This window comes from Falco cherrug, chromosome 1 (genome assembly GCF_023634085.1).
Source record: "Falco cherrug isolate bFalChe1 chromosome 1, bFalChe1.pri, whole genome shotgun sequence".
Classification (NCBI taxonomy): Eukaryota; Metazoa; Chordata; class Aves; order Falconiformes; family Falconidae; genus Falco; species Falco cherrug.
The window spans coordinates 101,509,402-101,534,947 of record NC_073697.1 but is presented as its reverse complement, the minus strand read 5'-3'; the positions used below and the strand labels follow the sequence as shown (position 1 = coordinate 101,534,947).

General features: G+C 55.4%; 3 protein-coding genes across 3 annotated transcripts; 2 read left to right on the top strand and 1 right to left on the bottom strand.

Annotated features, from left to right (window-relative positions):
- The first annotated feature begins 1,977 nt into the window (after window positions 1–1,977).
- On the top strand, window positions 1,978–4,033 carry LOC114015966 (C-C motif chemokine 3-like 1). Its single transcript, XM_027805940.2, has 3 exons — window positions 1,978–2,801; window positions 3,071–3,185; window positions 3,693–4,033. The coding sequence occupies exons 1-3, from the start codon at window positions 2,729–2,731 to the stop codon at window positions 3,790–3,792; spliced, it is 288 nt and encodes a 95-aa protein (XP_027661741.1). The 5' UTR covers window positions 1,978–2,728; the 3' UTR covers window positions 3,793–4,033.
- A 575-nt stretch (window positions 4,034–4,608) lies between these two features.
- On the top strand, window positions 4,609–10,143 carry LOC102052376 (E3 ubiquitin-protein ligase TRIM39-like). The gene is made up of 6 exons (XM_027805983.2): window positions 4,609–5,359; window positions 5,981–6,076; window positions 7,673–7,903; window positions 8,041–8,063; window positions 8,552–8,664; window positions 9,209–10,143. The coding sequence occupies exons 1-6, from the start codon at window positions 4,922–4,924 to the stop codon at window positions 9,778–9,780; spliced, it is 1,473 nt and encodes a 490-aa protein (XP_027661784.2). The 5' UTR covers window positions 4,609–4,921; the 3' UTR covers window positions 9,781–10,143.
- Window positions 10,144–16,595: 6,452 nt separating this feature from the next.
- LOC102046032 (C-C motif chemokine 4 homolog) lies at window positions 16,596–18,008 on the bottom strand. Its single transcript, XM_027806002.2, has 3 exons — window positions 17,826–18,008; window positions 17,353–17,467; window positions 16,596–17,024 (listed from the first exon to the last, which is right to left on the bottom strand). Exons 1-3 carry the CDS (start codon window positions 17,962–17,964, stop codon window positions 16,937–16,939), a joined length of 342 nt encoding a protein of 113 aa, XP_027661803.2. The 5' UTR covers window positions 17,965–18,008; the 3' UTR covers window positions 16,596–16,936.
- Window positions 18,009–25,546: the final 7,538 nt, after the last annotated feature.

The following is a 25,546-nucleotide window of genomic DNA, read 5'->3' as shown; positions in this document are numbered from 1 at the left end:
GATGGCACCTAGGTTAGCAGGTCACGGGTGCATCTCCTCTTGTCTCATCTCAGTCTGATCTCAGTCTTGCCTCTCCAAGGCGGTTTCCCAGCCTGCCAGTCCCTCAGATCTGCTTCCCAGCCTGTTTCCAGCACCCTCAGCCCCAACCTGCCATCTGTTGCCTCAGGCAGGGGTGTCAGTCTTGGTCTGTTACCTTGGGCACCCCAAGCTGTCAGTCTCTTGCCTCAGGCAGCACATCCACAGCCAGCCCGGGAGTTGCCAGAGGTGGGGGAAGCGTGGGTGCAGGGCGAGGGGGGTCGCTTACGGCACGGCTGAGCTGGGCATGGGGGTGGAGGGAGCTGCTGTGTCTCTGCCCCAGGCATCCTGTCAGCACAGATGGACACATGTCGCAGGACGGGGGCGCGGAGGGCGTGCGGAGGTGCTGTGGATTTGTGTGGATTTGGGACTGTGACTCGACACACACCTTCCAGGCTGGCCCTGCTGCTGCTGGTGCTAACATCTTGTGCTGGGTGTGCTGCAGCTCCCTGGGACAGCCACTCTCCTGAGGCTCCCTGATAGGTTAAGCTAGGTGCTTCAGGCACGATGAGCCACTCATGACCGCTCAAGGGATGGACCAGCAGCAGGCTGACATCTGCCCAGCCCCACTGCAGATGGACACTGCAGCCCAGGACACTGGTGATGGGACCTCATGCCCCCGGGGGTGCAAGGTTTCCAGCATCCAAATGGGCTCTGGAGCACAGGACAAGGAGGGTTATAGAGCAGGCAGGATCCCAGATGAATCCTGGGGTTTTCCTCAGCTCTTCAGAGCAAGGTACCATGAGTCCTTCTCTGCCACGGGTGAGTAAAGCCTCAGGCTTGATTCCGGCTGCCTTGATTCACTCTTGCTCTGAGAGCTTAACCCCTCAGCATGACCTGGGATGGCAGCAATCCCGTCAGTGAGGGAAGAGAGATGCAGAGAAATGAATGGATACGCCAAGGCTTTCGCGGCTGCAAAGGCAAAGCTGGGAACTGAACTGTGATGGCTGGCAGAGGCACCGTGGGTTGCGGGCTGAATGGAGACTGCCTTGCTGTGTGATGGCAGCGCCTGTCCCTGCTGCAGCAGCCTCTTTGCAAAAGCCTCGCTGCGGCGTGTGCCCTGGGGTCCCAGGGCTCTGCAGGCAGACCTTCCCTGGCCACCCGCTCTCCAGGCTGGCACAGGCTCCCCAGCAGCCAGGCAGCCACGCATGGTCCTGCCCTGGCTCAGTTTTACTCATGCTTACTGTTTTAGTGAAACAAAAGGCTCTGTGTGAAACAAATCCTGCAATGCCACCTAGCCCACACTTTCTAACAAGTCTGGCTCCCTTTTTCAAAGTGTTCAGTCTACTGAGACATGGTGATGGTGTGCATCGTGCCCTGGAGCCCCAGGCCTGGAGTCAGCTCTTCTTCAGCTGGTCCAGGGAATCTCTTCACTTCCCTTCTAGTTCCTCCTCTGGGTTCCTAGAAGGCCACCGCTTTGGGCAGCAGTTTCTATTTTGTAATCTCCTTTGTAGAGGAGTTAGATCATCTTTCTTCACTGGACCATAGCAAAAGGCAGCCTGCTCATGCAGCTTTTGCATGGCAGCTGTGGCTGTCTGGCACCTGGACACATTTACTAGCACCATGAAGACCCTATTCTTCTTCTGCTCTCCTGAGGCTTCGTCTGCAAGCCTTTGCCTGGAAGTCCACGGAGCCTTTCTGTAGGGATGTAGCATTTCCAACAGAGGTTTTTCTGCCAGCGCAGTGACACCATTCCTGTTCCAAACAATATGAGCTAAACCAGCAAATCTCATCTGTATGTGGCTGTGGCTGGTGGGACAACAACAAAGTGATGTCAGGAGGGTGTGGGTTCTACACTGCTGGAGCCAAATAATCCATCTCAACCAAGTTTGCTGTGCTAACACGGTCATGAGCTTCTAAAGCTCTTTGTAAACATTAATGGCTGATTCGCATGTCCATGGATAACATGGTGCTATCTTGGCTGTCACTGGTATTTGTGAAGCTGCAATGTAGCAACAGAACCAGTTTCATAATGACTCGCTGCAAGTGACGGTCGTGGTCAGAAGAGGAGCCGGGACCTGGGATGACGCCACGCTCTGTGCTCTGCTCTGCATGCTTCCCTCTTGATGGCCTGGGGCTGGTGGAGGAAGCCCCCGTCTCCTGCGGGAGGACAGGGCCCTGTGTGCCTTGCTGGGCTGGGCTGCCCGGCTCGGGGCTCTCCTGCTCCGGCTGCTGTGGGAGAAGCGAACTGTCCCCGGTCTGCGAGGCGGATGTTCTAGGAAACACGAATGCGTGGCAGCCATGGTCATTCTCCATCCCTTGCCATCATGTGACCTCTAGGCAAGAAGTCCATCTGCTAATTTTCTGAATCATTACTTCTAGGTTCTCTACAGAGTCCTTTGGTCAGGGGAAGGGAAAAAAGAGGTCATATCCTGTTCTCTGTCATTTTGTGGTTTGATATATAACATGCCATGTTAGGGCACTACTCTTTCTGGGGCCCTGGGCACTTCCCCACCCAGGGCCCTGTGGTACCCCTGACACAGGACTTTTTCCACTGTGTCATGACTTCCAGCAACGTTTCCACTGCGTTTCTGTCCCCGTTTGCCGACTCCCTCTATAAAGTGGCCGAAGGCAGGGACGACGTGCAAGGCACAGCCAGGGCACTGCAACACTCTCTCCTGACGCCCACAATCCACCTCCACCCAACAGCAGCATGCAGACCTCCGCGCCCGCCCTCGCTGTACTTGTTGCAGCTGTCCTCTACTGCCAGGTCTCCTCTTCTCCACGTGAGTCCAAGCTCTCCTCTCTGAGGAGCTCTTGCCTCGCTCTGCTGCGTAAGGTCTAGTAATGCTCGGCAGCTCTCCCTGCCACACATCTGCTGTGGGAAAGGAGACGCACACCTTGCTACTCCAGATTCCTGTGGGAAGGGAGGCTGTGGTGGGAGCCCATGGCGGGAGCAGCACCCCTTCCAGCAGGGACCTTCTGGTCTTCTGACCGTGCTTCTCTCCGCTGGTACTTTTCCTGGTCTGGTTTAAAAACTTAACTTCTCTTCCAGTTTCTGTCAACTTTTCTGGTCCCTGCTGCATCAAATACAGCACCAAAGCGTTTCCCTCGAGCCGTGTGGTGATGTATGAGCACACGGGCAGCCACTGCTTCCAGCCAGCTGTGATGTGAGTAGATCTCCCACCTGAATCCAGGGGGGCCCTGCCTCACTGAAGGGTGGCAGTGCCTCGAAACTTCAGCCCTCACCCTGTCCTGGCAGGGGAAAACACTAGGCTGGGCTCTCCCACGTTAGCAGAACAACCTGGAAACACCTCAGAGAAAGGCCAGTCCCACATCCCGTGCAGCCAGTTTCTGGACCTCACGATTAGATTTGAGCCAAAAGAGCTCTTTCTGGTCACCCCCCCTTATCCCCACATAGCGGTACTGAGACAGGATGGTGTCCCAGCCGGAGTAAGCTGGGAATGAAGTGGCTGAAGTGGCAGAGAGCAGGACACCTGTAATGACATTAAGCCGCAAACACCCCCTCCCCATGTTTCCCTGGGGCTGTTCTGCATCTACAGGGCTGTCTGGTTTGGCGAGGTTCACTGGGGGCAAGGAGCAGATGGTCTCCTCTTCCCCTCTCTTTCCCTCTCCCTCTCCCCTCCTCCTCACCTCGACTGGATTTCCTTCTGCAGATTTACCACAGTTGCAGGCAGGAGGGTCTGTGGCAATCCTGATGATAAGTGGGTCCAGGACATCGTGAATTACCGCAAGGACAAGGCAGGCAGTAGCTGAGCAATGCCCTGCTCCCTCCAGGCATCACCTCTGCAAGGACCTGCTCTCATGGGCACCTCTGAGACACGTCCCTGTCTTCTTACTGCCTGTGAAGTTGGCAGACTATTTAATACAGCGTTTAGCTCTAAGTTTATGAGAAGGCAATTTTAATTTATTTGGTATTTGTAGTGAAACTTTTTATTCTAATTTATATGATTGTTTTGAAGTTATTTTTGTATAATAAAAAGGAGCAAAACCTGCAGCTTCTCTTGCCATCTCCTGGGATGCTTCAGGGAGGCTGTGCTGGGCAGTGGCAGCTGGCAGAGGGCCCAGGCTCACACTGGATGGGTCTGTGGGGCAGTGGGGTGGCTCCTGGCTGCCACCAGCCCCTCTGTGCTGCACAGCCCCCAGCATGGCTGAGCACTGCTCATCCTGCCTGCTCCCCGCAGGGTGCCGGGCAGCTGCTCGTGCCTCCTGCCCCTTGCCTGCCAGGCTGGGCTTGAGCACTGCCCCGGTGGATGCCCAAGCATGTGGCTCTCTGCCATGGGTGGGTGTCGTGGGGCATGTTTTGGTGTGAGCAGCAGCGTGGTAAGGTGTAGGGCTCAGCAAGCTTGGCCAGTGCCTTCAGGCAGGCAGGGGGCAGGCAGCGGGGCAGGCAGGGGGCAGGCAGGGGACAGGCAGGGGGGGGAAGGCAGGGGCAGGCGGGGGGGAGGCAGGGGCAGGCGGGGGGCAGGCGGGGGGAAGGCAGGGGGGAAGGCGGGGGGGCAGGCAGCCGGGGCAGGCAGGGGCAGGCAGGGGCAGGCAGCCGGGGCAGGCAGGGGCAGGCGGGGGGCCGAGGCTGCCTGCAGACGGGGCTGCTCCCAGCCGACAGCCGGGGCTGCCCGGGCGCTGCGGCCCCGCCGGGGTCACCCGGGCGCAGGTTATTCCCGGCGCTCCCCGGCCGCTCCCTCTCCTGGCACATTTCCCTTTCGCTTCCCCGCGCCGGCCGCAGCCGTCCCGCCCCGCTCCTCCCCCGCAGCCCGGGGCCGCCACGGCCGCTGCGGCGAGGCCGGCTTCGCCCTCGGGCTCGTGCGGCGCTGCCGGCGCTGCCTGGCCGTGAGGCTCCCGCAGCCGCCCCTGCCTTTGCCGGCCGAGCCGCCGGGGAGCCGCCATGGCGCTGGCGGGTGCCCTGGAGCGGCTGCAGGAGGAGGCCATCTGCTCCATCTGCCTGGAGTACATGAGCGAGCCCGTCAGCATCGACTGCGGGCACAACTTCTGCCGGGGCTGCATCGCCAAGCACTGCCAGGACAAGGGTCTCTGGGCCGACGGGCCCTTCTCCTGCCCGCAGTGCCGGGCCTCCTGCCACCGCAGCGGCTTCCGACCCAACAGGCAGCTGGCCAACATCGTGGAGAGCATCCGGCAGCTGGGGCTGCGGGGTGGCCCAGGGCAGGAGCCGGAGCCGGGGACCCCGCTCTGCGCCCAGCACAACGAGCGCCTCAAGCTCTTCTGCGAGGAGGATGAGCAGGCCATCTGCGTGGTGTGCCGGGAGTCCCTGCACCACCGCCTGCACACCGTCTACCCCATCGAGGAGGCTGTGCAGGTGTACAAGGTAGGGGAGGCTGGGGCGCTGGGGGTCCCTGCCCTGACGCACCTTGGGCACGCTGGTGCCGGGGGGATCAGCCACCCAGGCCCCACTGCCCCTCTCCCAAGAGCCCCGCCAGCACCGCCGGGAAAGCAGAAGAGGGTGGCAGCGAAGGTGGCACTCACACAGCCGCCCGCATTGCAGGGATGGGGCCGGACCCGCCGGCTCCCGGGCTGCGGAGGCACCTGGGCTCACCCGTGTCCGTCCGGGCACAGGGAGGCCACCTACCCCTCCATGGCCCCCCGGGAGAAGTTGGGGACGTGCCCACTGTACTCAGTGATGCTCCCAACTGTGTGGCACCTGCTGCCCCGCACCCCGGCGCTGCAGCGGGCAGCCACTTCGCTCTCCAAAACCTGAACAGTGAAAAAAATAGGGGAAAACCCGAGGAGCGTGGAGAGGGTTAATGCTGCGTGCAGAGTGAAGAGAGCAGCTGCTGGGTTCGGGTGCCAGGGCTAGCACCGCCTGGCACTGGGTCACCGTCCGCCCCGGCTGGCACCAGCAGTCCCAGGCAGGGGGGGCCTGGCCAAACCTCGGTGCTTGGCAGGTGCAGCTGGGCCGAGCTGCTGAGCCTGTGGCTTCTCTTTTCAGGTCAAACTCCAGAAATCCCTGGAGCATCTTTCAAAGGAAGTGGAGGACGTGAGGAAGCGTGAGTCAGTGGAAAGGATGAAAACCCAGGAGTGCAAGGCAGGTGCCTGACTTAATTCTTAAAGAATGAACTTCAGAGATATCAGCAATTAAAAAAAAACCCTGAATGATCTTGTCTGGGGGCCATGAATTTGGCTTAGTCTTCAGGACTGGGCATGTCCCCACATCCTGCTGTCATATGTAGGACCAGTGCTGGAATCCAGGCTCAGTAACCATGCGTGGCTCTACAGAAAATTACAAAGGTTGGCAAAGAAATGCTTTGCAAAGAGCAGCACGCCAGCTTCCCCAAAATTATGGGTGCTTGTGTGCTGGTTAAATACATAGATGCTGGCTGGTTTTTATTTGCCTTTTGTTTTACAACAGGCACTTGAGTTACAAGCCAGGTGTGAGCCATAGAGTGAGCTCTGCTACACAGCGATAGGAACTAGATGTGTTTTCATTAAGAAAAAGAAAAGCTGAATTACTGCACCTCTGCCCGACTCCAGACAGTCCTGGGGAGACCCAACGCCAGCAAAACAGCTGGCCTGGAAGCTGGAAAATAAAAGTACCTGCAGAAAAGGAAACAAAACTGCTGGACCGAGTTATTCAGCCCTGAGCTGATGATTAATCAGCTTTGGCAGGGAAAACAGGTTTCTCTGGACTCTCCGAGTTATTTGCTCAGCTCCCCGCCTGCCTGCTGCAGCCTGCTTGGGGTGGTGGGTTTCTGGGGTGGCCCTGTGCCTGCTGTTCCTCTGGGATCTGGGCTGGGGCTGAGGCTGTGAGAGCCGTGTCCGTCTCCCCCATCCACCTGAGTCAGGGCTTGGGGCATTGGCTCAGCTGCCCCCGGCTCCCTCCTGGCTGCTGTTTTAGTAAAAAGGAAAAAATACCTCTTGCGAATTCTGGTGGGAAGTGGCTGTGACCATCCTGGCTTATCAAGCCTTTGTGACTCAGGTCCAAGAAATCATGTGCTCAAACAGAAAAATAAATGCAGTTCAGTTTTGTTTATCTTCTGCATTTTGAGGTTTCATGGTACCAGCTACCTGCAGTGTGTTTTCCTGGTGCTTCAGGTTTCAAGGGAAGTGCCAATTTTAAGGGCTGAGGAAAAAAGCCCTAAAGCACTGGCAGACTGCTGCCGGCTCCTCACCCTGGGCTGTCGTGGGACACCAGGGGAGTCCCCTTGGCCTCCCCCTCTCCATCCCTTCCCCAGCCCCGGGTTTGTTCCCCTTGCTGTGGGTTTTTCCAGCATTTCCCAGGCTGCCCGAGTAGTGGGTTAGCCTGGGTCTAGCTGAAGGTACAAGTTGTACCACATCTCACAGAAACCTACCCTGACACCTGATGGCATCTCCTTGCAACCTAGCGGCATCCCGTCCCCTGTGCTCCACCAAAACATCATCAGACATCTGAGGTCCAGCTGAGCAGAAATGCCCCAGGCAAAGTCCTACTGCTGGTAAACTGAGGATGTTGAGTGGAAACTCAGGCAAGGTGAAAGCACAGCAGTTAGCCTCTGGCTGTTTTTTTAAATAAATGTGCTTATTTAAAAAAATGTGGTGGTTTCCCAGGGCCTGATGCTGGGCACGGATGCTGGCACATCCAGCTCTGTCTGAGCTGCCTGGCTGATGTTGCCTCTCTTCACCACATGTATCTTCTTATCCCAAGGAGACGGTGAAGAAAGAGCGGGAGAGGATTGTGAGCGAATTTGGGAAGCTGCATCGGCTGCTGGCTGACGAGGAGAAGCTGCTGCTCCAGAAGCTGGAGGAGGAGGAGAAGCGGATTCTGCTGCTGATCAATGAAAACCTGGCCAGGCTGGTGGAGCAGAAGTGCTTGCTGGAAGAGCTGGTCCTGGAAATAAAGGAGAAGACCCGGCAGCCAGCCGACGGGCTGCTCAAGGTCAGGCTGTGCCACCAGCCCCGCTCACTCAGCCCCAGTGCCTGTGCTGTCTGGGCAGGTGGTGGGGGCCAGGCTGGCCAGTGGGTGCGAGGCTCTGGAGCCACACACCCAGGAGGGTTTTTCTCTTCTCCTTCTAGGACATGAAAAGCATCCTGAGCAGGTAGGTACCCATGCTCATTTCTCCTACCGCCTTGACTGCCTCCAGGCTCTGCGATGTACCTGTCGGCACCATGCCTGCCACCCCCTGTCCTCTCTGCCCAGTGTCTGGCTTGGTCCTCCCTGTGGCTGCCAAAAGAGGGACTGAGCCCAGTGAATGCTGGAGAATGGACCCCATCCTCTTCTCCTAGGGCCCCTGAGCCAAGGTCTTGCCAGGCCTTATGATGTGCGAGATGTGTCCCCTCCTGAGGGACATGCTGTCCAGCAGCCTCGCTCCTTCCTTCCCAGGGACTGGCGCTGCCACCCCTGCACCACGCAGCGCTGGTCCCACCAGGCTGGTCTTATTGGTTGTCCTGGTGCGCTGCACGGCCAACGTGCTCAAGGGCAGAGATGCACCAGTGCAGCCCAGAGAGAGGTGCCAACCCCTGCCCAGCAGGACCTGGCCATGCTGTGGGCTCTGCGTACAGCCCATGGGCATCGCTCTCCTTTCAGGTGCGAGGGGGTAAAGTTCCAGTCCCTCAAGGCTGTGCCTGTGACCCTGAGGGAAAACTACAGCATCCCCGAGCACTGCCTGAGCATGAGGGACATGCTGAAGAAGTTCAAAGGTAAGGGGGCTGCTTTCGTGCCAGCTTCTGGCACATCTGGGCTCAGGTCATCCCTCCCCATACCCTCGGGCACGGGGAGTTTTTTTCCAGCAAACTGTCCAGCTGGCCCCAGTTTGTGTACTGAGTTCAGGCTGGTTTCATTGGTGGGGAGACCTTCCTCCTGCTGGTCTTCAATGGGTTGTGAGGTAACCCCGAAGCCTAGGAGGTCACTTGGGAATTTCAGGCTCCATGTTGCCCATGATCTCTTGCTTTCAGCGTTGGTTGTTTCTGAAGCGGTGCCAGGGGCTGCAGAGCTGCCCCTCATTCTGCTCCTGCTCTGCAGCCAGATGGCAACTGTTTTGATGTGGTTTATAGTTAGCATGATTTTCTGTATTGCATTTTCCTGCTGCCAGGCAGCACTGGGAGCTGTGCAAAACCACAGGTACAAGCAAATAAATGTGGGAGGCAGGAAAACATGGAAGCCCAGCATCCAGGTCACAGGCTGATGTCTGTGCCTGCAGACCCCTGAAGCCCTGTCTGTCCTTCCACCTTCCTTTCGCTCCAGTGGACGTGACTCTGGACCCTGAGACGGCGCACCCTGAGCTCACCCTGTCCGAGGACCGCAAGAGTGTGCGGCGCGGGAGCAAGAAACTGCTTCTGTCCCTCTTCGACAACCCCAAGAGGTTCAGTACTGCTCCGGTGGTGCTGGGGAGCCAAGTCTTCTTCTCAGGCCGCTGCTACTGGGAGGTGCAGGTGGGAGACAAGCCCGAGTGGGGCTTGGGGCTATGCAGGGAGTCTGCCAGCAGGAAAGGCAACGTCCTCTTCTCCCCAAACAACGGCTACTGGGTGCTGCATCTGCAAAATGGGGGCAACTATGAGGCCCTCACCTCACCTGTCTCCCCTCTGGCCCTGAGTGTGAGACCCCGGCGCATCGGGATCTTCCTGGACTACGAGGCAGGAGAAATCTCCTTTTACAATGTGAGCGACCGCTCCCACATTTACACCTTCACTGACAAGTTTTCGGGGAACCTCCGGCCTCTCTTTTTCCTGGGTGCCTTTCTGGGGGGCAGAAATGCAGAGCCCTTGGTGATCTCCTGGGTCAGGGACACGCAGGGGACTGGGTGCATCATCCTGTGACAGCAGCTGCCCTGGCTTCTCACTGGTGGGCAGAGACTGGGAGCCCAACCAGCTCCTCCTGTGAGCAGGGCAGCACCGGGGAAATGTCTGTGTGCCTTGGTGAAAGTCCTGGCAGGGTTCCCGTGTGCTCCTGGCTGCTGGGGGTGACCCGCCACATGTGACACCCACTGTGTGCCATGCCTGTGCTGTGAAGGGCACTCTGCAGCAGGGATGTGCCATAACCCTCCCGCAGGGACAGGGGAGCCCACTGCCCGCCACTGTACTGCTGCTCATCTCGTCGGCTGTACACATGCAGCCTGCTGCATAGTGCTGATTTTGGTGTGAATTGTAGTGGAACAAGGCAATAAAACATTGATTTGGGGAGCCTTGTGCAGTTAGCAGTGTGGCTGTGGTGTGTCGTTAGCTCCAGCTAATCCACAGTGTCTCAGAGGGCAAATGGTGCTGCTGGACCTGGTTCTCTCCGGCCCAGAGAGGGTCCCCGAGACATCCCGCTGTGGCATCGGTGGGGCACCGCAGCGAACCCAGCACCCGCCAGGCAGGGATTCGGTAGCAGCAGCTGCCTCTGTAGCCTTGCTTCAGCCCCGTGGTGCTGGGTCCTGGGGCAAGGGCCGGAGGGTGTCTGATGGGTGTGGGTGGTCCCCGGGCTGCTCTCTCTTGTCCCCTGGCAGGGAGATTACCTCCAGGTCTGGTAGCTCCAGTCCCTCTGCCTCCCTGCACAAGCCCTCTGGGTGGGAAATCTCCAAGCGTGGGAAGCAGTGTGTTGCCCACCCCAGGATGGGGGCACTTTGGGGGCTGCAGAACCCAGAGAAAGAATAATAACCCAGCCTCTGCTGATGTCTCCAAAGGTCACCTTTGGTTTCTCCATCCGCTGGGACATCCCTTCCCCTCCAGGCTATGTTGCTGCCCTGGCCTCTTGCCTCAAGCAGCCTGCCACAGTGTTGGCGGAGGAAAAACTCTCAGGTCCTTAAGCTCAGCTGTGGCATCAGCCAGTCCTGCTCATCTAAACCAAAGTGCCAGGAGGCAGGAGACACTGCCCTGGGGGCAGACGGCGTGGAGGAGATGCCAGCAGCCAGGGACTGCCAGCTGGAGTGGCTGTGGAGTGTGTCCTTCAGGCAAAAATAGTGAAGCTGCTTAATTTAAAGACTGATTCAATTCAAATAAAATGAAATTTGATAAAGCACAGTCTTAAAAGCTCAGCAACAGTTTCTCCGGGGGTGTCCTGGATAGTGCTTTAGGAGTCTTATAGTGAAAAATGATGCTGGACCTGAGACAGCAGTTCCTGGGCTGCGTTTTGGGGATTCCCACCCCCTCCCTTCAGCTGCAGGCTCTTTCTTCTGGAAGCTGCAGGGCAGAGAGAAGAGGGCAGCTGAAAGAGCCCAGTCGCAGCTTCGCCATGTGCCAGGAGGGAGAAGGGCAGTGGGTCTCGGTGATCTCTGCAGCTCAGTGACCTCCGTGGAGATCTTACAGAGGGAGTTTACGGAGCCTGAGAAGGTAAGAAAGGACATGAACTTTGAGGTCTTGACAGAGGGCTGGAAGCAGAAGCAGTTGGGGGTGGGGGAGGAGTGGTGAGGACAGCCAGGGAAACCTGTTGTGTAGGGTGACCGCTGGGAAGGGACCAGTCTAAATGTCACTGAACCAGTGGCAGGAGGAGCTGGTGGGATGGAAACTGTCCAGAAAGCCAGAGCAATCTGACCATGGCAAGATGAGTAGCACTTGCTGCAGCGCTGGAGGGACAAAGTGTTTACAGAAGAGGCGAGAGGAAGTGCAACAGTTTGGAGATCTTGCAAATAGGGTGAAGAAATGAATGAGCAGAAAGGATGTGAACTCACCCTGATGCAGCATCCAAACCATTCCTAGAAGTTATGAATCTGCCTTTCCCAGGAAGGAGGGTAAAGGTTGAAGACATGAAATTGCCCTTGAATAGGCTATAAAATTTTCCATCTGTTGGACTCTTTGCATCACCTGCAACTAAAAAACTGCTCGGGGCAGATACCAGTCCCCTCTGAGATGCCTGGACTGGTTGGCAATGGGCAGCTAGAGAAAAGCCAGGGCACTGGGACCCGCCTTTTAGAGCTCCCTGCTGGCTTAAATCTATTTCTAAAGCTCTTTATAAGCAGGTGTTTTGTTTAGATCATGAAGAGTCAAGCCTGCCCCTATCCTCGGTGGAAACACGTTTATTGCCCGGCTCTGGTCTCCACACAGATCCTGCCCAGCAAGGACCAGGTCCTGCTCAGACCACCCTCCCCAGCCAGGAGGGATGGCTGCAAGGCACAGAGTGGTCCAGCCTGAGCACGTGGGTCGTCCTGCAAGGGCTGCAGCTCCTCAGCTCCAAGCAAGCTGGTGACCCTCTCTCGTGGTTTAACCTCGGCCAGCAACCAAGCCCCATGCAGCTGCTCTCACTGCCCCTCACCCAGAGGGATGGGGAGGAGAATTGGAAAGGAATGTAAAGCTCCAGGGTTGAGATAAGAACAATATAATAGGTAAAACAAAAGCCACGCATGCAAGGAAAGCAAAGCAAGGAATTCATTCACCACTTCCCATGGGCAGGCAGGTGTTCGGCCATCGCCAGGAAAGCTGGACTCCATCACGCGTAATGGTTACTCAGGAAGACAAACACCATAATGCTGGATGTCCTCCCCTGCCTTGTTCTTCCCCCAGTTTATATACTCAGCATGTCGGTATATGGCATGGAATATCACTTTGGCTAGTTCAGGTCAGTTGTCCCAGCTGTGTCCCCTCCCGATTCCCCGTGCCCCCCCAGCCCTCTTGCTGGCAGGGCCCAAGGAACAGAGAAATCCTGCACCAAGTGTAAACATCACCCAGCAACAACCCGAACCATCAGCGTGCCCTCAGCATGGTCCTCACCCCAGATCCAAAACACAGCACTGCACCAGCTGCTAAGAAGAAAATCAACTCTGTCCCAGCTGGAACCAGGACACCCTCACACGACATCGCAAGTGTATTTATTACCAAGGAGGCTGACCGGTATGTGCCAGGTAATCATAGTCACACCATTTCCATTTGATTTCCATACACTGAAGGAAGATGGGCATATACACATGCCTGTACATACATTCTGCAGGGACGTTTTGGGTTGGAACAGTCTCTTCCTGCAGTAGGTTGCAGGATGGGTCTGCTCAAGGTGTCTGGTTTTACTGAAGGGAGTAATCCCTCGGGACACAACATCTGGCAGAACAGCCATAGGTTGGGGTTGGGTGATCAGGGAGCTGTTTTTCTGAGCCATCAGTACATTAATGTCGCAGAGGATGTGGCCTTGCGGCAGCTGGGTCACCCAGAGGCGCTGACTGTGTCCCCTGTTAAGATTCTCTGCAGCAGAATTGACAGGCTTGCAGTTGTAGAAATGTGCTTTCTCAACACATGTTAACATTTTTCTTTCTCTTCTAGTTCAGTGGAAAACACTTCATCATCTTAGGGGGATGTGAGCAGTCACTTTGTGTCTTTCTAAGAACTGAGCAGAAATGCTCTTTCGGGTCTTCATTGCTACTTCATTTTGCCTTCTGTTGGCTGTTACAGGGAAGGTGGTAGCCAGGCACCATTTCCAGCATAATACTTCTGTGCCTTCCTCAGCCCTGGAAGTCTGGGATATATCGCTGCCTTAGGAAAACAGTGCTTTTGTATGCAGCATGCAAACCCATCCACTTTTACACGCCCTTTTTGGATGCTGCCCACCCCCTAAGAGGTATGCTCCCCCATCTTGGTGCCTCTGGAAGACATTTGGTGTCTCGGTGTCTCTGGGAAGAGCTGTTTTGGGTGGAGGACTGAGCCTTCCCTCCCTGCAGCAGCCACACATCCCTGGGATGGTGAGGAAGGCACAGCGCTGGCACTTTTGAGCACACAGGCATTTTGCCTTCAGGCTGTCTCATTCCTCTCTGAAAAACTGGAGATGTAAAAGCCGTCAGACCATGAACTCTGAGTGCCGTCACTCTGTACCTCTATCAGCACAGCTTTTCCTCCTGTGCAATGCCAGACCCCGACCACCAGCTCCCCTGGCTGTCCTGATACCTCAGAATGCCTATGGACACCCCAGGGTGACATAAACTACAAATGTGCATGTGCATGTACATTATAATAATGATGTTATTCTTATCAGAGGAATGATGTTACTTTTGTTCACAGCTAGACTTACCCAGGGTTTTAATTACAAATATTTACTTTTATATACATTGAACAAATTATTCAGTAAATACCACACACTAGTTTCAGGATGAGTCTCTTTTTTAGGAGTTCACAAATTCTGAAACCCTTGACACCACTGCCCTTGTCTTGGTCTGAATCCAGAGGAAACCCCCGGCAAACCACCCTCCTCTTGGGTCCCAGCCTCCCTTTTCTCATGTGCTGCCTCAGGCTTAGTGCCCTCTGCTTCTTGCATTCACCCACCCTGCCCACAGTGGGGGCTCCCCGAGCACCCCCCAGGCTGTTTTTCAGAGGGATGAACATCATGATTAGCCCCCGAGACCCTTGCATGAGCGCCAGGGCATCCTGGGGGTCCTCCGCAGGCTGCATGGTGTGAGGGTTTCCTTGCATCACTCAGCTCTAGCAGCAAGGCCAGCCCCAAAGAGCTGCATCATTGTATATGGCAAATACATCCCCTGCTCTGGACGGGGTAATCCCCGGGCGCAGATCTGAGCTGATGGCAGCATGGGTACCGCAGCCCCTGCCTGCCAGTCCCTGCTCCGGGCTATCTTCTTGCACTCCTCCTCCTCTGAAAAACGTGGTGGCTCTGAAGATGGCCAGGGATGCCTTCTCCATGCACACACCTCTGCCTGCAGGCTTGGAGGCAGCTGTCAGCTTGCCAAAAACTGCTGGCTGCCTTTGCCTTTCTGGTGCAGGCTTTGTTCACACCCCTGTGCCCGGGGGTGTGGATTAACAAGCATACTGTATTCCTTGCGTGCACTTTGAGGGCTCCTCTGAGCTGTCACACGTAGGTGGGTGTAAGATCAAGAAAGACATGAGCAATTCCGGACTCCCTGCAGGCTCCCAGAATAGCGGTGAGGAGTTAGCTGAGGTACCCGGGGTAGGTGTCTGCTGTGGGTGGCTTGGATGTGACCTGGGTTGTTAAGGACCTCGGTGCGTGGGGTTGTTTGCCACAGGCTCCAGTGGTGCACGGGCTGGATGGTGCTCCCTGGGTGACCCTGTGCTTGTGTGTCCTTTGACAAGAAACCCCAAGGCTGTGTCACTGCTCCCAGTGCCACGGGGGCAGGTGGGGCTTATGTCCAAGAGGGACTATGAAGGCTTAAGCCATTTTGGGATGACCCCATCACATGTCTCCCCCCTCCTGTCCCCTGCTGTTCCCTGGAGCGAGGGCAGCTCTGGGCGGTCAGCTTTGTGCCAGTCTCAGTCCCCAGGGTGAAGCTGCTGGTCTCCAGCGCTCAGGTATGGGGCTGGCTGGTACCCAACAGCCAAGGTGGCCTCACCTCCAGCACGGCCACTATAAGCCCCACTCCTGCAGCCATCCCTGGGGCATGCAGTGTCTGGGGAGGCAGGCCTGTGACCAAAGCCACCACCCTCGCGTGCAGGAGCAGCTCCTTGTCATGGAGGCACAGCCACCTCCATGGTGATGCCCACCTGCACCTCCCAGCCATGGGCTCCCTCCCAGCAGCATCTCGGGGAAGGGGGCTCTGGTTCTGCTCGCTGGCACACCTCTCCGTGCTATCCTCCTCCTCCCCAGATGCTATTTTGAGCTGGGTGCAGTCAGTGTTTCAGCAGGATGACTGCTGGGTGCACACCGCCCTGTGGGCCGAGGAGCTGGGGGATGCAGTTCCTGAAGTGGTGAGGTTCCTGACATAACCAACATAACGCAAACACATCCACACCCCCTGGTCCCTTCCAGCCCCCACTGAGGCTCCTCTTGCTGCACGGCTCCCACCCAGCCTCTACCCTGTGACTGCTTGTCTTCACCCCTCCCCAGGAGCCCCCTTCCTGCTCTGCTCCCTGGTGTCTCAATGATGTTCGTGGTTGTCCTCCCCGATTCAGTGTGTGATTGGTGTGGGTGAGCTGTGTGCAGGCGAGTCTCTGATCTAAGCCTTTTTTGTTGGGCTGCCCTATAGGCACCAGAGGTCCAGGCAGGAGGAACCCAAACCCTCATTCTTCAGCTGACAGCGCCTGCTCAGAGCTGATGCGAGCAGCCTAAGTGCTCTCAGTGTTGTGGCTCCATCTCCTTCAGCTCCGGTGGGAGACCAGCCCCAGGGCTGCAGGGGAGAGGTCTCCTTGCAGGGGCAGATCCTGCCTTGGGGTCTGGCAGGATGATTGCAGGGGGACTCTGCATCTCTGGACCGGCATCTCCTGAGATGGGCAGGTTTTGGAGGCGTGGAGAAAAAACACCTTTTCTCATACGAGGGACTCATGTCCCAGCTAAATGAGAGTTTAATGAAATGGTTCTAAAAATCTTGTAGTGAAACATATTTTTTCCACCCTCAGCTTTGGGAATAGCTGATTCATTTTAGCTACAGCTCTCAGAAAACTTTCCTTGAAACAGCCAGCATGTTAAATTTCAGCCCCTAAAGGTAACATTTTAATTGACTATAATGGGGCCAGAGATGGAATTTAACTAGCTGCCAGTAGTCATAATGAGTAGTGATTAAATACCTTCTAAAAAGAGTGAGCCAAGCTACCTGAATGTAATCTGTGCCCTTGTCACACCTACTCTTTGTGATTTTTCTCTTATTTTGCAAAACAGGATGTTTGATAGGGAAAGCTTGTGGGGGGTGTGGCAGCATAGAAAATGGAAAAAGAACATGTCACTATTAAAATTTCAGCAATTGTAATCACAAAGAACTGGAATAGATGCAAAGACAGAAAGTTCTTACAAAAATATTTATTTCTCAAAATTTGAATTAAATATTACATTGAAAATACAAGCAATTAAATACAGAAAATATAAACTGAGCATGAGTCTTCACATAAAAAAATATATCTATTAATTAAAATTCTTATTTGTCTGGAATGGAGTTATTGCACCTGAACGCTCCCCTATAAAAAATTAAATAGCAAAACACTGAAGTCAGGATCTGGAACATTTTCAATTTCTCAGCTAGCTTTAAGTGACATTGAAGTATTTCTGACAGCGCCCGCAGGTGGCTGTGGCTCGCTTGTCCCGGCAGCCAGGGGACACGGGGCGCAGGGTCTGCCCGGGACCTCAGTTCAGCTCCAGCTCGTTCATGTACTGCTGGACCCACTCCTGGTCGGGGTTGGCACAGACCTCGCGGCCCTTCTTCGTGACAAACCTGTGGGGTGCGGAGAGGTAAGTTTTCAGCGGGAGAGCACTGCAAGGAGAGGAGCCCTGCCCCAAACCCAGCCTTTCCTGAGGACCAGCAGAAGTCGGCCATGCCGCATGCTGTGCCCATCGCATCAAGCAGCCACCAGTTCCTTTGCAAAGCAGTGGAGCAGGACCGGCGCTGAGCCCACAGACCATCACCTTGACCTCTTGTCCCCCCATGTCTTCCGTCCTCTGGGGCCAGCCTCCACCCCCTGCCTTTTGAAAAGGGGTCTTTCCCTCTCTGGATCCTCAGCCCAAAGGGAGAGCCCACCCCCACCCTGGAGGAGAGGACTTACACAACGGCCGGCTGGGAGCACTGGCTGTTGGTCTCGTAGTACTCCACCACGAAGCTGCGGGGCAGCTGCCGGGCGGTGTAGCTGAAGCAGCAGGAGGTCGGTGGGTCGGAGCCAACTGTGAAGGGCAAAGGTGGTCATTAGCAGTGGCAAGGGACGGGGAGCAGGGGCAGGGAGCTGGGTCCACCGATCTGGGTCTGGGGCGCCGGAACAACTTGGAGGAGGAAGAGAAAAGATCAGGCCCTTTTTCTTCTTCCTTTGATCCTTTCTCTTTCGGGTTGACCCTGAGCCGGCAGTGACACAGCCCGTGTTGTGCTTCAAGCTGTGCCTCTCCCATGACAGGAGAGCCCAATGGCCCTGGGGCACCTGCTAGAGGGTCTGACACTGGAAGGGACCCGGGGGCAGAAGGGATGGCAGAAGTGACCCTGTCCCAGCAGCGACATCTTTCCTGTTCCCATTTAGAGAGGAGGACTTACTTGGTGCAGCAGAGGTTTGATAGCAGAAGATGGCAATGAGAACAGCGAGGGCAGCCACAAGGACCTTCATGTCAGCTGAGAAGTGGTAGCTGGAGCTGAAGCAGGCAAGTGGAGCTGAAAAGCCTCTTTTCTGTCGCATGCTGAGACAGCCAGCAGCTCCTCAATTTATAGGGTGAGAAGGTCCATGCAGTGGCTTGCGTAGGCATGATGGAATTTCCCCTAGAGAAGAGACTGCTTGTGGTGCAGTCTCGTGGTGGAGTGGAGCAGCAGCCCCAGCCCCGGAAGGGTGAAGCTCCCCCCTCGATTCAGTGCCTCTTCAGTGACACAGGATATGAAACAATCACCATTGCTATTTCTGCTTCTTTCTTGCATGTCCCTTAGTAAGAAGTTCCCTTGCGGAGGTTCCCGCATTGGTCAACAGACCCCTATTACCCAACCTGCCCAAGAAGCTCGAAGGCGAGAGTGTGCCGGTGGGCTGAAGAGCGTGAGTGGGATGAGGCCATCAACTTCCTGGTTAGGGTAAAAGGGGCTGAGGTCTCTTCTACCATACACTGTTTCCCTCCTGCATCTGCACAGCCCATACTGCCCCAGCAGCAGCAGATGGGAGCTGTCACCAGTGGGCTCCATGTCCTGCGTGTGCTTCCCACAGTTTGAAGGGACTCAGGCCACGTCCTGCAGCTGTGACAGCACTGCAGGCACCAGCACAGGTTACAGTGGAGTCCCAGAGGGTGAAGCACTTGAGTTTCCTCCTCAATTTAAGGGAAGGGAGATGGGGTGATCTCCTGGAGATGCCTCCTGCGCTCCAGGTCCTATAAGGAGACACTAAATGACCAATTTAGATTAGACAGTTAAATGTCAAGGGCTCCTGACAGGTGAGGCCTATCAGTGATAAGCAAGAAGATGCCAAGAGCCAAAAGAAGTACGGAAACTTTCAATGTGACACTGAAGATGAGGCAAAAGGAGCTCCAGAAGCAAGGTGACAAGACACTGCTTCTGAAGATGAGGAGCAGATTAACTGGGGAGTGAGGGCGTGGGCAGAAAATGGGATGTCCAGAAAAAAAAGAGTATCTCATCTCAGGAGAAGAGAAAAAATTGTAATGACCACAGACAAGGAAGAATGACCACACTTTATGGGAGAGAGTAAGATCTCACAGGTCTCTGTGGGCTGGGCAAGGGCTGTGACCAGGGATGGTTCACTGGGAAGAAGCCATACAGACTGCCATGGAGGTCTGCCAAACTCCTCTCTGTCCCTGGGGAGGGAGGTGATGGATGCTCTGGGAGAGGGCTGTCCAGCTGTGATGAGATGTTCCTAGAAGGACATCTCTTCTCAACAGAGAAGTAGGTACATCTCTGTGAAAGTCTCCATTTCATTGATTTCAAGACATCACTAGGTGGTGAGTGATATCTTGGCAGATGCTGCCTGAAAGTCAGTGGAAGGACTGTGATGTAAAGCGGAGCAACCCAACCGCACCACCAGCACCTCTGCACCCTTACTGTGGTGCTGGGCTCTGACTCACTGTGTTTCTATTAAAGATCCCAGCTATTGACCCAAGTGCCTTCTGTAAATAACCTGGTGCTTTCCAAATATCACTCCAACACCATGTGGTGTGCACAGCCCTCCACCAGGTGTGGCAGGGTAGCTCCACGCAGGTTAACTGCTCTGCTCCATGCAAGCAAAGAAGGGTCTGGAAGACAGCGTGGTCCTGGACTTGCACAGGTGAAATCCCAGAGGTGGCCCACCCTCAGCGTAGGTTGGGAGCCGTGGTGGTGCACCTGCCCCTCACCGAGGCTGGGAAGGGCAGATCTATCCTGTGGAGTGAATGTGGCTCTTGCCAAGTTGAGCATCACCTCCTTCTTTGCCACATCATGGCCAGTTTGGTCCCGTCTCCATCCTTCCCTTTGCTATTTGCGGAGAGAAGCACCTCACAGGCTCACTATTCAGTTCAGACCTCACTCCCCTCTCCCCTTGTCAGCTTGGTTGTCCCCAGATATCCTGGGAGGATGAGAAGAGAGCCTGCCTCCGTAGGCAGCGCACCCGGCCAGGCAGGAGGTGGGAACTCGGACACCAGCTGGACCAGAAATCATCTCTGAGCTTGTGTCAGCTTACTTGGCTCCTCTGTCTGGCTGTTCAGGGAATATAACGTAAGAGCATGCTTTGCCTCTGAGCTATCCCCTGTGATTGTACCTTCAAGCATTCCTGGGTCATGTCTTGAGACCTGCCGCCTACCGCCGTCTGGTCCTGTCCTGCTCCCAAGGCACATGGTGTGACTAGCGCAGGCAGGTGAAATACCATTTATGGTGCAGAAATGGTCTGATAAAAAATGAGTTTCGTTAAAACAGAAGAATTAGTTGGAAATCCGCACTGATTATTCAGATGTTTTCAATGAGGCATCTGAAAACCTCCATGCCTTTATGTTTTCGTCAGCAAGCAGATGCCAAATTATTTTGTACTGGTAGAGACTATTTTTTTTAATTAATACATTATTTTTTTCTTAGTTTAGCTGAGTCAGTTTAGGATCAGTTTAGCCTACATAATGTGTGTTACAGGTAAGGGCTGAAATTTTTCTACTGCTGAAAGGCAAAAACAACCCCAAAGTCAGGGTATTTGCTTCCCAGGGGGTCTGTTTTTACCTTAGAAATCTGACAAAAGCCCCTACCCTGCCAGCTCTGCAGGCTGGACAGAGGTGGGAAGCTATAGGCACATCAGTGAGCCCTGGGATGTTGCAACTCGCAACTAAAAAGTGTTCTCTTACCCACTCCCCCACATCCAAGTCATGATGAAATGAGAAAGTAATTTCTTCTAGCTCTTTCACCTTTTAGAAAGAGAGGATGCTGTGTGTCTCAGACGAAGGACCATCTAACCTGGGAGATGCTCTGAGGTGGGGAGATGGCCGCAGAAGAGTTGCCAAAGTGGGCTGGAGCATCTCAGGGGAATTTAGGCTCATAGCACAGCAAAATGGTGGTGTAAGATGGAAATTTTCCCAGCGTGGCTCCAGGTGGTTTCAGGATTCACGGCCCAGGCTGTGCCCTACCCTTGCCCCCGCTGCCAGCACGCAGTGCTCGGAGCCAGCAGGACAGGCCGTCCAAAGCAGCCTGGCTGGTGGTGCACTGATCTACACAGAGGGATACGATAGAGCTTTTCTGCAAGCCCCCCAAGAATCCCAGGAGAAAGTGCTAAGTAAAGCAAATGCCCAAAATAGATTTGATGATAGTAGAAATAGGGAAATTCTCAATCTTGAATGAAAGGGGAACCCTGAAAAAATGGTGAGACTGGCTGATGTAAGTTGCTATTTATAGCAGGTTTTAGTGCTGAGGAGTCAGGATTCATTCAGAAAAGGAAGTACTTCAAAATGTCCAGTGTTCAGAAACTGCCTCTGGGACAAGCTCCGCTTCCACCTGCAGCAGCCTCCAGCCTGCCCTGCTCAGAGCTCAGGCGCTAGTGACTTTCCATTAGTGTACAGAAACTTTACCCCCACCATTCTTGACATTTCTGGAGAAATACTGGAATTTTTAAGATGATGTCACGTCCTGGAACTGGCTCCATGCAGAACCTGAGCCTGTGGGAGTGACTGGGAACCATCTGTCCCCACCGTGGTGGGTGAAGGGGAGAGCACGGCCACACCGGGCAGATGGTGTGAGCGAGTGGCCACCGCCGTCTGCATTGCACAAGAGACCCGTTTGTGTTTCCCTGAAATCCTGTCATGCCAGGAAGATGTTTGTAGCTGATAAGAAAAAACGCCTCTTGTTAAAGGTTCAGTCTTTCTCCAGCAAGAGCATTTTCTGAAAAAAATACCCCAAGCAATGCTATCACTTTCTAATGACAGATGCCTCATTTTTCCTGGCCTTTCCTTTGAAGCAAATCAAACCAAAGAAAATTAACTGGACTGTATGTCAATGCAAATTAAAATTAAATTAAAAAGCCTCCTTGCTCCATACCCCTCTCCATCCTTCACATGAAAGGAAATGAAAGAAACAGGGAAAACTTGAGTTTTAGCAATTTTTGAGTCTGCTCCTGGTTCACCCCGACTGCAGCTTCAGGGGCTGGGGCGCACCCGACGCGCGCCCCCCAGCATCCCTCAGACCCTGCAAATGCCTGGGGGGACCAGACGACGTGTCTGCTGGGGCTGCATCCTCTGCCCCGGAGGACAGCCCACCTCACTCAGATCTTTGGTGAGTCCTCCAAGAAGAGCAAGAAAAACGAGGCTGAAAATTCAGAGCTCTGCTGGGATGAAAAACAAAACCAGTTTATAAATGAGCCAACTGGGCCTTGTGTGTTCATCGTAATCAAGCAAAAAGGAAAAGAAGCAAGCCACAAACTGATTATTTTCATTTTCATTAGTGGTCCTGGAGCCAAGCTCTCCAGGGGGTTTAGGTGGGCCAACTGCAGGTGGCTGCAGAGCACTGGGTGGCTGGCTGCACCCCATGAGTGTGTCAGGGATGGTGGTGCACCATGACCCTCCTCTGCTCATGGAGGGGGCTGAGACCAGGGTTAACCTTTAAGCTTGTGTCAGGGCCACTGCCACAGCTGAGGAACTTCTGTAATGTGTGGCCCTTGGACCTTCTGAAGACACCGTGTCCACGTGCTGCACCTGCTGGCAGGGATGTGTGTGTTGTTGGTGCCGCCGCCAGCACTGACGGGATGTAGGAAACTCCACGGGAGGTGTGAACCCTGTGTTTCCATAGCGAGGTGTGAGCTTTCCAGCTGCAGTGGTCACACGCACAGACCGGCAGTGGGGCTCGGATGTTTACTAGCCTCATGATTTATTTTGGGTTTGTTGCAAGGCTGCAAACCACTTCCCATGTGTGGAGGCTGTTTGTAGGTTAGGGAGCGCTGCAGCATCTTTCTGAAGTGCAGGTCCTGCACCCTGTGATGTTGGAGGCTTTGCCACCCCAGATGGGTTTGTGCCCATCAAAAGGGCCATTGTCTGGCCGCCTGGGCCAGCACGGGCTCTGCCTGGCACCCGTGTCCCCTGGGAAAGGGGAGGTCTGGGGCAGCCCTGGCACCGGCGTGCCTCGGCCCTGCAGCCTCCCCACGCGGCATCCTGCATCCCTCCCACACCACGCAGTGAGGTGCAGCTGCAGGAGGGACTTGCTGGGGATGGTTTGAGTGGGAGAGGAGGGGAACCAGGCTCGGCCAGGCAGCACCCTTGCCCCAGGCTGCAAGTAGAGGAACAGGGCTGTGACCCTCAGGGCACTGCACCTCTGCCACAGGCGAACCCCCAGCTCCTCCACACAGAGCACCCCACACCCCAGAGCTTGTGCCCGCTTGTGGGCTCGTGGGCAAGCGGAGCAGATGGCTAGCAGGAGTGACAGGGATGGGAACATATCCCTTCACGTGCTCCAAGTTCCTTCTGAGGGTGCTGCGGCGCCAGGGCTGGAATGGTGCAGCCCCCACGGGTGGGCTGTGTCCCCAGGGGAAGGCAGACAAGGGGACATCAGCCTGGGGACAACCCCCACCATCGCCCATGAGTGAAGTATCCTGCACCCCTCTGCCCTGGGGGGGGATGTGCTTTGTGACCTGTGGCTCTTGGTGAGGGCAGGATTTCAGGGGGGCCCGAAGGAGTCCCAGAGCCTCTGGGCTAATCCTTGTCACCACCTATCCCAGGGCATGAAGACAGCACCCACCATAACAGCCTTCCCTACGGTTTTCCTCTTTGAATAATTTTAGCTTACTTTTTCTACTCTGCCTGCACCCAAACAAGTCTCATGCCCGTCTGGGTGAGGCTAAACTTTTAAAACTGGCTCATTTCCAGGAACAATAAAGGAAGCTTGAGAGAGGTCAGCTTAGAAATACTCAATCTGCACGGACTGTGACAGAAGAGGGCTCCGGGGTTTGAGAAGCAAAAAGCAGTGTACAGAGACAGAAAACTGAAAATGGAAGGTGGCCTCGGGGGGTGGTGAGGGAGCAGAGGGCAGCCTGGCGGGGGTGTGCAGCTGAGCTTGCAGCCGGGGGCTCGGCGCTGGAGCCCAGTGCAGGGGGTCAGTGCAGGGAAGCGGCTGGGAGAGCAGCCCCCATCCAGGTGGCTTCTCAGCACCCCAGGGAAAACAACATCCCAGCTGACAAAGGGCAGTTTTGTAAGCGTAGTGGGTTTGTGCTGATGACACAACCAAGCGATCGCAGCTGCAGCAGCTCTTTGCAGACCCTCCTCCTCCAGCTCCGTCAAATTCGTTAGCAGTAAATGATGGCTCCCATCCTTCCACGGACCATCTCAGGGCTTCCCGACAGAGGACAGAGCTGCTTGACACAGATCACATCACACCCCCATCACACCTCCATGCAGCAAGTGGGACAGCACCGTGTGCACCGCCAGCCCTGCGGCTCGCTGCTTGCCGGCAGCAGGCTGGAGAGCAGAAACTGTGAAGTTCCCATTATCAAAGCTGTCTCTGGCTGGCATTAGCCACAAAGCTGCATTCTGCAGCCACAACCTTCCTCACCCGGCAATGCGGCGCCGGCCACCAGCATTTGTCATTTCCCCCTGCACACTCTGGCATGTGAGTTGCAAGCACAGGGGAACATAAAACTCCCACTGTTGGTTTCTGCATGATTTATTTCCATGGCAAAAAGCCAGAATTTGGTTTTGCTCTGCAGCAAGACAACCAAAAGCTGGAGCTGCTTCGTCTTCTGTCGTGCACCTCTGCCCAGAGCTCTCAGACTTGCGCAGGGAAAGCAGAGCTGGTCCTGCCAGGGCTCGCTGTCAGTCCGGGGGAATCCAGCACTTCCTTCGATGCCCGTGTGAGAACTCACAGTCTTTGGCCCCAGTAAAAGTGCACTCTTGGGCGCTCTGCTGGTGTCTGCCCAGTTGCAGGGTGAGCCTGCAGCCTGGCACAGCCCATGGCACCAGTGGCCTGGGTGGCCGTGTTGGGAAGCAGGAGTGCAAACGGGATCCACCCTGGGAGGGCAAGCGTGGGGAGGAGCAGGTCACCACATACCTCGGGGGCCCTGAACCTTCTTTCTGTCCCTGCCAGAGGCAAGTTGTGAAGGACGGTGTCTCCACTGCTCTCACTTGCAGCACCATGGTAGCCAAGCAGGGGATTTGTACTTCTGGGGATGAAAATCCAGATCCAGGCCTGGGAGCTTGAGCATCATCTCTACACTGGAAGGGGCTTCGACTCCAGCTGCAGCCCCAGGCTGTGGCAGGATGTCAGGAAGCCTCAGGTCACCCACTCCCTGCAGAGCTGCTGCTCTGCCCTGCTCCCCAGCAGGAGCTGCCCGGAGCCGGAGACCTGCCAAGGCTCAAAAGTTTCTCCCACGCCAGGCAGGTTCTCCACTACTCACTTCTCAGCAGAAAATCCATCTTGTACTCAAAGGAGCTTTTGTAGGGACCAGTTCAGGATGGTAAAATGTCTCAGGTATGGCAAACCACCTCTTCCAGCGAACTCCCTGCTCCCCCAGGGATTGAGGTTGAGGTGGCAAAAGACCCTCCTGCCTGCAAAGACCCTCCAAAGAAGGGTGAGATCCTGCCCTCTGATCCCTTCGTGGAAGCCTGTGACTGTTAAGGTGACTGAGTAGTTAGACGCCTCACCAACCTGGTAGCCTTCAGAGATGAGGTGGCTGGCCAGGTAGATGGGGTCAGAGGGATGAGTGGATGTTGCTTCTTTTGGCTTCAGTAAGGCTGCCGTAACATCCTCATAGGCAAACTGATAAAGTACGGATTAGATATAAATGGCAGTGAGAAGGATGGAGAACTGGCTGAGCAGCTGGGCTTGGAGGGCTGTGGTCC

Coding starts and splice junctions, on each gene's coding strand:
- LOC102046032 (XM_027806002.2), bottom strand. CDS start 17,964: ATGCGACAGAAAAGAGGCTTTTCAGCTCCACTTGCCTGCTTCAGCTCC. Junction 17,468..17,825: donor TCAAACCTCTGCTGCACCAA/GTAAGTCCTCCT, acceptor TGCCCTTCACAG/TTGGCTCCGACCCACCGACC. Junction 17,025..17,352: donor TGCTCCCAGCCGGCCGTTGT/GTAAGTCCTCTC, acceptor CGCACCCCACAG/GTTTGTCACGAAGAAGGGCC.
- LOC102052376 (XM_027805983.2), top strand. CDS start 4,922: ATGGCGCTGGCGGGTGCCCTGGAGCGGCTGCAGGAGGAGGCCATCTGC. Junction 7,904..8,040: donor CAGCCGACGGGCTGCTCAAG/GTCAGGCTGTGC, acceptor TTCTCCTTCTAG/GACATGAAAAGCATCCTGAG. Junction 8,665..9,208: donor CATGCTGAAGAAGTTCAAAG/GTAAGGGGGCTG, acceptor CTTTCGCTCCAG/TGGACGTGACTCTGGACCCT.
- LOC114015966 (XM_027805940.2), top strand. CDS start 2,729: ATGCAGACCTCCGCGCCCGCCCTCGCTGTACTTGTTGCAGCTGTCCTC. Junction 2,802..3,070: donor CCAGGTCTCCTCTTCTCCAC/GTGAGTCCAAGC, acceptor CTTCTCTTCCAG/TTTCTGTCAACTTTTCTGGT. Junction 3,186..3,692: donor TGCTTCCAGCCAGCTGTGAT/GTGAGTAGATCT, acceptor TTCCTTCTGCAG/ATTTACCACAGTTGCAGGCA.